Source organism: Myxocyprinus asiaticus, chromosome 34 (genome assembly GCF_019703515.2).
Source record: "Myxocyprinus asiaticus isolate MX2 ecotype Aquarium Trade chromosome 34, UBuf_Myxa_2, whole genome shotgun sequence".
NCBI classification, from domain to species: domain Eukaryota; kingdom Metazoa; phylum Chordata; class Actinopteri; order Cypriniformes; family Catostomidae; genus Myxocyprinus; species Myxocyprinus asiaticus.
The window spans coordinates 16320013-16332142 of NC_059377.1; the positions used below are offsets into that span (position 1 = coordinate 16320013).

Consider the following 12130-nt stretch of genomic DNA (forward strand, 5'->3'; position numbering starts at 1 on the left):
TGCTATAGCTCTTGGGTAAACAAGTGAACACAATAAAACCACACTGGGATACTATCAGGCAAGAGTCAACTACAGTATATAATAAAGGTAGATTTTAACCGAAAAGTTGAACTGTGTACTCGGGACAAGATAAATGATAATAAGAGCTGTCAAAATTAATGCGTTAACGCATGCAATTAAAGAAGTTTAACACATACATTTTTCTTAATCGTGATTAACCCTTAAATCCATACCTCGGGTCTTTAAAAACCCGGGACCTCATTCCACCCCCTGTACCTCATCCATTTTTTGGAGTTGTGCCCACACCTCTTTAGTATTCCTCAATCTATCTCTTATAAATAGTGTGACACACAAAAAATGGCAAAATTGCAACAACAACAAAAAATTATAATGGTTTAAGGACCACACGTGTATAGGGTTTCTAGAGACCCGAGGTATGTAAGAGTGTCAGTTTTTATTTTTTGCACTTCCATAAATTATATTTTTTATAATTATTTCATATCTATTTATATGTATTACAAGAGAAAGGAGTACTATATTCATACAAATAAAATACTATATGACGTTGACTTTCTGTGCAACAATGAACTATCAACAATGGTGAATTATCAGTATTTTATATGCATATACACATACATAATATACAGTAATTGTTATTTGTTACTCAAGATGGCACTGATGTTTCAGTGATTGACTTGATTTACATTTGACATTGCTATTTGATGAAGTAACAACATCGAAGTAAACTATAGCAAGCACAACACATGAAAAGTATATGACTATTGCCATTTGGGTGTACTACTGAAATAATGTAAGTTGTGCATCTATTTAGACTCAACAAGTGCTGAGAAAATACACATAACATACACATAAGCTTAAGATACACATAAGCTACACATAGGTTACACATACATTTCACATGTGTAAATTATGTGTTATGTATAGCTCAATATGTGTTTGATAGCCAGTTGCATCTCATGAAATTTTAGTGTGAAAATAATTAATCCTGTTATTGATTTGTCCTATTTGTTGCATTATCACTTTAATTTATGAAAAATAAAACATAAAAAATATATCAAGAGATATTTTATTTTATTGTTTTCTAACTGTCTTGAAAATTTTTACACTATCTGGGCATTTTGTATATTCATTTAATGGGCCTCTAATCCCAAAGGGCCCCGAGCTCTAAATCAATTATTTATTTTTTTATTTTTTTATTTTGAGATATCTATTATAAATCTACGTAAATGTCAGTCTTATGTGAAATAACATTTGTTTGGCCGAATGCGTGGACAACAGCAGCGTGAGCACAGACACTCAAGTGCACGCTCAGGGAATCTGCGTCTCACAGGTGCAGAGTGTTTATTTGAAGGACTACAGAGAGCAGCATCTGATTTACAAAACGCTTCCAAACACAAAGATAAGGTGCAGTTTATCTTGGCTGTGTACAAAGCTGATGGTTTAAATTCAAATAAGCGACAGAATTCGTGCAACAGTATGGAGGCCTTTAAAATGTTTAAGTCCTGCATACATTTATTGTTTAATGATAAAGCGAAAGATGCCTTAATACCCTAAATATGTGCACGGTAACTGTAACAGGGTTTAATGGAAAGGAGGAGGTGGGAACCGGATGAAGCATCAAAGTAATGTTTTTAATTAACTTAAACACAAAGACACACAAATGTAAACGCATACAGGGCAGCTGCCTGTAGCTCTCGCTCTCTCTCCCGAACTGCCGCATCTCGTTGCACTTATCCCTCTCCTCGGCTGATTAGCCCGATTGGGGGCCGGGCATGCATAGTCACGGCCCAGCCCCGCCCTCCTCCTTGTCACAGTAACCTTTTGTAATATTTGGTTAACCACGAGAGTTCACAAACGGTTATTCTTTTATTTGTCAGGACTCAGGAATAAAGAATGTTTAATGCCATGGATGCATCAAACACAATCTCAGATTAGCAGGGAATAAAGTGCACAGTGAGCTATGAGCCTAATTAGCACAATACATATATTTTCAAATGATAAAATCACATTAAAATCGAACAAAAATAATCTCTGTCAATACCTGCAACATAGTAGGCCTATTCTTAATCAATGGAAAATGCGTAATTCTGCCCGGGCAGGTTCACTTTCCATGAGGCATCGAACGCTACAGTTTATATACCTCTTCGAGATGCTTTGATTTTAAGTTATTCAGCATTTAACTTGTGTAATTATTGTCTGTACACCAGAGCAAAAGTGGGAAATAAACAGTGGCTCACCGTTTAACAAGCGCAGAATTTTTGCCAAGTGAAAAACAATCTGGAATCATGTGTAACAGTCACATTAAGTCCTCTTTGCAACCTGAACTTCATCAGAATGTCGATTTGACACCAGAGCTGAAAAAGCTTGATGCAGCGCAACAAATGGTGAAACAGAACACAGGTGTCTCGAGATGCATTTATAATTATTGGAGTTCTTTTAAACTTAATACAGTGTCTAAAAAATGCGACAGTCCTGCGCGGTATGCTGAAAAAAGTGAGTTGTGGCACAATGATCAAAGACATCCGTCCAGTGCATTTTTATATGGCCTCGAAAAACAATTGAAAAACAGTGCAGACGCACGCGTGAACAGCCCATAACTCGCCATATAGCCTACTTGAAAAACTGACCCAAACCTGGCCCAAAACCTGTAGGTTTGTCGGGTACCGTCGAACTCAGATCGGTTGAAGACCTTACACGTGCAGAATAAAAGAATACTGATTTTGCTAATAATAACGCATGATTTATGAACGGTTCATGTTTAATATGTAGGCTACATATAATTGGCCTTAAGACATTGCTCTAATCTTTTCTTCCATCAATTTGAGAAATCCAATCAAATCTGCCAAGAATCCTGTACCACATAAAGATGAACATAGTCAAGTCATGGGGGGCCTCCATGGTGTACCAGCCCATGGGCCTCTCAGTTCTTAATCCGTCCTTGGATATAAGTGCCGGGTCTCTAAAAACCTGAATATGTAAGAGTGTTTGGGAAAATTACCATGCATTTAAGGGTTAACATATTTACCATTAATACAGCATAAACCAGTATAAACACCGGATGGAAGGGCAGGACCTTTGTGATGTGTCCACCCGGAGTCCCCCAGATGGGACTTGTGATAGAAAAAGTATTTTTCAGCATAAGTAAGTATTTTAAGTATTTTAATTAACACAGAAGCATGTCATGTCTTAACTATCACCAAAATGCAGAATGAGATGTTTTTGTCTGCAAGTATGTTTCATGTGGATTTCAAAGCGGTGCTTGACGCTGGCGTTGACACCCTGACGTGAATCATGAATACGGCTTCACAATTGCTGTTACAAAGCGGATAGCCATAGTCTGCCCACTGATTAATATTGTGGAGGATGAGAGTTTAAGAGATTTAATGCGCATTGCAATGAATATGCAAACTATGTGGGGACTAGTTCTTTCAGTTGTCAAACTCCCACTTAGATTTTGTGAAACGTTTAATTTTACTTGAATTGGTGCTATTTCAGTGCATTTCTGTCTTTATACTGTGGAAGGCTTTGTTCGGAACATTTTAATTAAGCATTAATTTGTTACATATTGTTTTGTTTTCTTTCCTAAGAAGGAAATAAATGCATTTTAACAAGAAAAGAATTATATTTAGAGTCAAATTTCAGCACTTTCAAAAATTATGAGATTAATCACAATTAAAAACTTTAATTGACTGACAGCACTAATTATACTTTTTTTTTTTTTTTTTTTGGCCAAAACAATGGTTTGCAATTTTTGTATGTTACCTTTTACATTTGTACCTTTTCATCAATTAATTTGTGTTTTATAATTGTTTTACTGTTTATATTTTGCTGAAAAGCTTAAATAGGCTTTTTAATGGCAGGTTCCATTGTTACAATATCTCTTCCATGAGCACTTAATCAGTCCACAAGCATAAGGCACTTGCTTTCAATAAAAATATATTTTTTTTTAAATAATTAAAAAATAATTAAAAAAAACTCTATGTGTCTGTTTCTTTCATCGGTGTCTTTCTTCTGCTCTAACTTCTATATATTTCTCCAGCTACTATTAGAACCTGGCAGTGCAATACTGTGGATTTTGTTGGCTTTTGTATTTTCGAAATGCTTATGTTCCTCATTTTGTAAATCCCTTCGGATAAAAGCATCTATATATATAATATATATATATACATACATACACACACACACACACACACACACACAAAGATACAAATAACCTCTAGATTTTTAATCTTTCAACTGTTGTGCTTGTGACTGGCATTTCCATCTGTTTACACAACCACAAGCTAATTACGTAACGGCGCATTTAAACATTAAAAACTATGTCACACTCCTTGAAAACATCTGAAAAGAAAATCATAATGGTGAAAAACAAAGAAATAGCTATTTTTAATATTCAGATTAGTAATCTGTCATGACTTCACCTGCAAACTAAAGGCAAGAGAAATTGGCTGGATGATACCAATCCAGCACCCACATATTAGACGTTCAGATGTGTGTTTGCTGTTTGTAGAAGGGCCTGAGGGCAGAGACCAAATGCATCATAGCAGCTGGTTGCCCACCCACTCATAGCACTATGCAACACACACACACACACACACACACACACAACACTAATGGAGTCCATGCAATAGAAATTTACACATCACCAACTAGCACGAAGAGAGAGACTACAGAAAAATGACACTTGGTGATGTATTTTATGCAGGCCTTTGATAACATCTATTTTTTCTCAGTAGTCACAATGAACCTTAGATGAATGATTTTATGGTCATTGAAAATTTATAAGCCATTGCAATCTGAATAATTTACGAGGAAATTGGAAAGAATTGCCTTTGCTTTTCCGTGAAATAAGGATATAATATTTTTATTATTTGCCAAGTTTCCTCAACAGAGTGTAATATACTGTAGTGTCTAGGATATGCAGTAACTGAATTGTAGATACTACTGTTATTCATCTTCACCGGTTTTCTTGTCTGGTTATGTCTTTTCACTGTTTGGTTAGATTATTCCACTGACACAATATGTATATTTTTTATTTTTCCTTGGCACTTTCATACCTAGAAACGTGTTTTTGTCCTTTATTAAATTTTGTGACCACTTGATCACATAGATGTAGTGCTGGAAATCAGTGGTTCTAAACTGGTAAGGTGTGACCCAAAATTTGGTTGTAGAAAAAATGCTAATTGCAAATAACAATATAATCATGCATAGCCAGGACAGCAAAATAAATAGGCTTATGAACTTATATACTATAGATCAAACTCTACAACATCACTTGGTAGAAGCAAGCCAAATTTCATATGCCAAGATTAACTGACATGTCCTCATTCTTGAAAACCATGAACAGAACTGAAATGAAAATACGACCAGGCTACATTAAATATGGGTTAAAACAAGAAAAACATGGTTTGTGCCAACCACAGGGTGACTTGTCCCAGTTATATTAATAGAGTACTACTAATAAATTAATAAGTATATAAATAATTGAAAATGTGTGGAATTAAGGACATTTTTTGGAACAATTTTGGTTCTGTGTTGGGTCTCCACTTGATGCCAAATCTGGCTCCTGAAGCAAAACTAGTTGAGAAACATGCTTGAAATTATGACAAGTATATCCATGGAAAAAGTACATGGCTGTTAAATATTTTATTTTAAGCGCTGCAAGCTGTGAAATTTAAATAATATCTATTCTCCCTTTTCTTTCCGTCACGATATTCAAAATATGAATGAATTGGTCACGCTTCTAAATGAATGGTATGTTATTGCCAGTGTTGGGTGTAATCTAATTACAAAGTAATTACTTTTAAGTAAAAAAGTGTAATGCATTACATTTTAAATTCTTGTAATCAGATTACAGTTAATGACTTTCAATTAATTTAATTAATTTTAAGTACATTATAGAGGCCTGCATGGGCCTTAAAATTAAACCTGAACCCGAGACCATGTGGCCTGACCCTACCCGGCCCAAACGATACCATAAGATTTTAAGCCTGAACCCGACCCGAACCCGAAATTACTTACTATCTAATTTCTTCTCCTAGCAAGAACTGTTGCAATAGGCTGTATTTTATGTAAGCATATAGACAACATTCGTAACAGTACTGAAACAGTAAACATACACATACACTAGAGCAGAACGGAAAAAAGCACTGCCTTACCGTTTATGCACTGAAACTTCACTTGGTGCAGAACAATCTGGAATAAAATGAAACACTGCAACAGTCCCCTCTATGCAGCATGAACTTGTTTAGATTGTTGAATCTTTGTGACACCTGCGCTAAAAACAATCTAGACGCAGCGCACAGAATGTAACAGAGCGCAGGTGTCTCAACATGACAATTTGAAGTCTTTTTAACTTGACATGGTGTTTAAAATATGCCGGTCCTGTGCGAGACGCTGAAGAAAAAGCGAGACATGGTGCAAATGTCAAAGACATTCGTCCAGAAAGTGTTTAAACAATGGGAAAACAGAACAGACGTGCGCAAAAACAAGTTCGGTGTGAACGGCCCCTAACTCTTCGAAACAAGTTCAGGAAGCCTGTTTATTTTTTCATTAATTGCAAACTCGAACCCAAACTGAACTTGAAGTCTTACTTGAAAAACTGACCCGAACCGGCCCGAAAACCGTCGGGTTCCCAGGTCCCATCGGGCCCAGGTCGGGTTGCAGATCTCTAGTCCATTATAGGGTTCTGCTTATTTCTAATATATTATTTATGTAGAATACATGAATTATGGCACCGTAATGAGTCATTGTGAAAGAGAAATGTGATGTGCTGAGTTTATGAGTTGTGTACAACAATGAACAAAAAAGAAATATAGACATTATTTAGAATTTGTTGAGTGGAAAAGTGTTTTAGAAAGTAACTTAAAAGTAAATTAATTAGTCATCTGATTATTTTTTAATGAAGTAATTAGTAAAGTAATCTGATTACAATTTTATATAAATAATTAGAAATTTGTAGTGGATTACTATTTTAAGTAACTTACCTAACACTTGTTATTGCTTATGCTATTTGAACATTCTGAATAGTATAAAATCAAAATTAAATTGTAGCTGAACAAAGACAGCATCTGTTAAAGAACCTAAGTATTTAAACAAAAAAGCAGCAATTTGATCCGCTCTCTCATCAGTAGGTCTGAAAATGACAGCAATCTAAACAGACAGCAATTTCTCATAGAAAATAGTTCTAACAAACAAATTTGCATATGTCTATTACAGAAAAACATCAATCCTAAGTGTTTATAACACTAATCGTTTTATTATTTGGCATGAAAATTAATAAAGCTTCAAGAGGGAAAAAAGGGGGAATAATGTGTTGGTAAATACACTGAAAAAAATATTGTACCTTAAATGTGCTTTGCATGATTACATCAAAATGAACTGGTTATAATTTTAGTCAAAAATTTTATTTAACATCATGGAATCAACTAGAATAGTAGGCTACACCACCAAAACCAATTTTAAGGGACTTTCTACTCATTTGAACATGAGTAGAAAAGCTGAAAAGTGTAAGCAGTCGCAGCACACATTCGACTGAAGTACTGAAGAACAGTATTCAACCTCACTAAATAATAACCAAGCTGAATGTGACATTTATTATTGTAGGCTAATAGGTTTTTTGTGGTGTTTGATATAACTTTAAGCAAAAGTTCTTAAATGATTAATCATGTTTTAAAATTGTTAGTAAATCAACAACAATGAAAGAGTCTGATTATTTGCCATTTTATGTAAATAATAGCTTTTTAATGTTAAATGGCTATAATTCCCATTCTATCCACACAGAATCCCAGAGAATTTGCCATTTAAATATATTGATTTGATATCAGCAATAGTGGCTTACATGGTATTTAGTTTCAGATCAAAAAGATAAAATGTTATCACGCATGTAAAACATGGAAGCAAGACAGAGAAAACGGCAATATTTTTCCACCAAAAAATCCCCTTGAACTCATTATTCAGGTTTCAACTTCCTCTGTCTGCCTCTCTAATCAAGAGGGCATAATGAAATGACACAGCACTGCCCTTTATCCAGACGATTCTATTCCTCAGATGCTCACCTGCATTAAGTGGCAGGTCTGCTGGGCCTGGAAACGGTGCGTGGCTAATTCATTATCTGTGCAGACCAGCTCAGTTAAATAGCTCTGCGGGAACTGGAGCACGCAGCTTGTACCTGAACATTCCTCTGACGGTCAGTGTGGACTGTTCTGATAACAAGGGTGTGAGTCTCTAAAAGATAAATGCTGCTACTCTGACCAGACTGTCAGGGCTGATAACCACTGACAATACTACACAACTCTATAAGCAGGAGCTGAGCCAGTCAAATGAACAATAAACCTGTAAGCAGATAAATAAGCATACAGCGTGGGTATAACATCCAAGCAACAGCATATTAAAATCTCTTTGGTGTTTAGCTGAGTTTGATATGCAAACTACTTAAGTAATAATAATAATAAATATGATGCAATAAGTATACAGATTTAAAGGCAAAGTGTGTTATTTTTTTTTTCTGATGTTAAAATACTTTTTCCTTTATCAGCTTAATATGCTGAAACAGCTATAAGTAAAGACATTTGCAGGTTGATTTCTCCGAACAGTGTAAACACTGTGGCTCTGTGGTGCAATCAAAACATTGCTCTGTTTGTTTGAGCATCCCAACACAGCAACATTGGCTCAATCAATGGCATGAGTTCTTCTATCTGTTTTTCAACCAAAGATAGATGGGGGAGTGTTTGGGAAACCTGTTTTAAAACAGGTCACTATTTTTGCAATTCTGTCTAGTGATACTAGTGCTGCAGAAATGGCACACTTCACCTTTAAGTTATAAATTGAAGTTAAAATATTGAGGCAATCTAGTATTAATTCATATTAATTGTGTAACTATTTTTATAATTTATGTTCATAATTCAAATCTTACATACTGATCAACTCTATTAAATCTTTGTATATGAACATTTTATGGAAATTAATTTAATTTAATATTTAACCTTGTGTGAGCCCGCATCCTTCTGCATGGATATCGCTAAACGCAATGCATAATTTAAATGCATTTAAACTGACTGATCTCAGATCAGAAGTCATGTGACCAAACCACATGGCGCCGACCACAGTGGAGTTTCCAGTATAATCCAATATGCCATTTTTTAAATTTGAGCAATTTATTCCGAAACGGCACGCTGCTAAACACAAGGTACACTATTGTAGACAATAGCACTAGTTTTTCATTGGAAATGTTATATTTATTGTGCATTTTCACAGGGGAAAAAAACCCTTGAGAAAAACATTTAGCTTCAAGTGGCTTAATATGGAGTTTGGATGAAAATAAGGTGCATCTCGAACTGTTCTGAAACCAGTGCAGACAGCACACTGGAGGTTAAGTCATTCATTAAATAGGGAACATCCTATAGCTTTCCTATGCAGCTAAGTACATTCACTCCTAAAATATGACCAAACGTTTCAGGCTGCAGATGATGTTTGGATCACTCAACAGTTTAGTAGACATGGGACAATGGTAATCAGTACATAGATTCAGAATTTATCATTGTAAAGAGGAGACGAGAAGCAGTTTTCCTGGTTCAGGTTATAGTTTATTTTCTCTCTCTCTGCAGCACAAAGTTAATCATCAATCGCACACCGCTTCACAAAAATAAACTCTCAACATTTGTAAAGAAACTCCTAGCTTCTTGCTCGGGTCTGTCGTGCCCAGGCTCTCTCTCCCTCCTATTTGCGGTGTGTCTCTATTTATGCCGCTCTCCCCGTGCTCACTGAAATTAGAGACAGGTGTTATACATAATTTAGCTCAGGTGTAAGCGCCCTTACCGCTTTTTCTCTCTCCGGAGAGATGCTTGACCACGCCCCCGCTGCCACAATCATGTATAATTTAATTTTAACATGGTTGGCAGTGATTGGATGATGCTGGCCATTATTTTGAATCAGAATTAATTTTGCTAATTTCTGATGTAATGTCTGTAACGTCTCAAAAACATGAATAACCAACACTCCTGGAAACATAATAAACTATTTGATAAAAAAAAAAAAAAATCTGACTTTCTATAGCTTGATATATGTGGGCATAAATTTTTAGGGAAATATTTGCTTTTTGTTTTTTTCATGTTTATTAGGCGCTACTAGTTACAAATCAAAAAGGGAAATGGAAAATGCACACAGAAGTCACGATCGGGTCTCAGGAGAATAACTTAATTTGATATATAAATTTGTAAAGATTAAATTATAATATAATGTAATATAATATAATATAATATAATATAAATAATTTTATAGTTAACATGGCTCAGATTGCAACTTTGAAGATAGGGCTTGAAAATAATGATTAAACAGATTTTTGGTATTAAATTTATTTATATTTATTTGCAGCAAATTAAAGAGAAGAACCACTTTAGATTCATTTTATCTACAGTCATTTATTCTTATCCAAATTTTTTATAGTATTAAATATTTGGTAAATTAATCAAATTAATATTTAAAAACTAATAATTGGAACAAAAAAAAAACATCATATCTCATGCAGCATTTTTTCAGACAGGTTGCGTGCAGCATGGTACTGTATTTCTGTCAAAAAGATTTGAGTTTGAGCTAGTGAACATCCATCGTCTAAGCGCTGTGAACAGCTTTATTACGACTCAGAACATGCTGTGAGTGATTAAGAAAAGACACTGACAGCCGCAAGGTATGAATGCAGAATACAAATTTTAGTGCTCACAGGCATCACATCTATATTGTACTGAGAGAGAAAACAAGTACACAGAAACATCTCCTACATAAATACACAGAGGCAAAGCGTTATGATCAAGAACACTTAGTAATCAATGATTTCAGTCTGAGGATAATAAAAGAAAATGTCCATCTTTTCTGATAGACGTGGTCTCGGTCAACTGTATAATTGAGGTCATTTCCATTTGTTGAATACTGCAATGCAGAGTAAGTTTAGTAGGCGGCTCACCTTCTTGGTTTTGTCCATGGCTTTCAGTATGGAGACGTTCAGGTCTTCCAGGGCAGCAAGGACATTTTCATATTCTCCAAGGTGCTGAGAAAAGTATTCTAAAAGAAAGGAAGACCGTGTGCAATATTAAAATACATATAACACGGTTTCAACACAGCATCAACAAAACAGTATAATATAATGTCATTATAATCTAGGCATTAGCATTAACATTTGCACCTTTATTGACAATGTTCAAAGCAACAATTGAGAGCTAATGTATAAAATTATATATATATATTAAACAAATATATTTTTGCATGTTTCATTATAATACTGTACATAAAACAGTGCAGTTCGTGTGGTATTATTACAATACACTTTCGATTCGCTTTTTTAAATTACCATAAACTGCGCAATTGCATGTCAAGCACAATTTTAATGGTAGTTTTGATGTTTTCAATAATAAGTGTTAACTCTTACCACAGAGTTCATCCGTGTCCACATTGCTAAAAGTAGATAATAAATAAACAAGTTTATTTCTTTTACATAACATGAACATAACAACATGATAGAAGACATCTCAGTTAAATTTAAATGTGATCTAATGTTGTGTGGTGATTGCAAGCTATGCGGGCAGCATCTTGCTCAAAGTGGGGTCCTCTGGGAATGTGATGTGTGCCTAATGAGAGAGGGTCATCGTCAGACAGCTAGACTCTGACCCTGGGTAAGACCCACTAGCCAACACTGACAACTCCATGTCTCAACTCTGCCCTGATTAGATACCCAAGGCAGTGAGAGAAAGCAGACTGTAATCTTACACACTGAGAATATAGGAATATAATGTGTCCCAAGTGTGTGTTTATGGTAGGCTGGGCCAGGGCTAGTTGTTCCACTTTTTACTCCACTGAACATTTCTCAGTTTTATTTTTAGAAGTTAATTTATGCATATACACATACTTTAAAGCCTTGGTAACAAAAAAGCTTAAATTTCCAATGTAACAGCACTGTGGCAAAACTGACTGTAACAGGGTAAAAGGCAAAGGAAGAGGTGAGACAATATAAATAATCATTTAATGATTAACTTAAAGCAAAAGAAATATAACACAAATGTATACAGGGCAGCTGCCTGTAGCTCTCTCTCTCCCAAACTGCCACCTCCGGCTGCCTTTA

The 12130-nt window shown here is 35.1% G+C and overlaps 1 protein-coding gene across 2 annotated transcripts in view; it reads right to left on the reverse strand.

Annotated features, from left to right (window-relative positions):
* Positions 1-12130, reverse strand: part of LOC127425173 (N-terminal EF-hand calcium-binding protein 1-like) — a 70837-nt gene that overhangs the window by 37051 nt on the left and 21656 nt on the right. For both annotated transcript variants that reach the window (XM_051670872.1, XM_051670871.1), the window contains exons 4-5: positions 11441-11466; positions 10979-11076 (exon numbers count right to left, since the gene is read on the reverse strand). In XM_051670872.1, coding sequence (XP_051526832.1) covers positions 10979-11076; positions 11441-11466 — 124 coding nt within the window. The remainder of the gene's footprint in view (positions 1-10978; positions 11077-11440; positions 11467-12130) is intronic.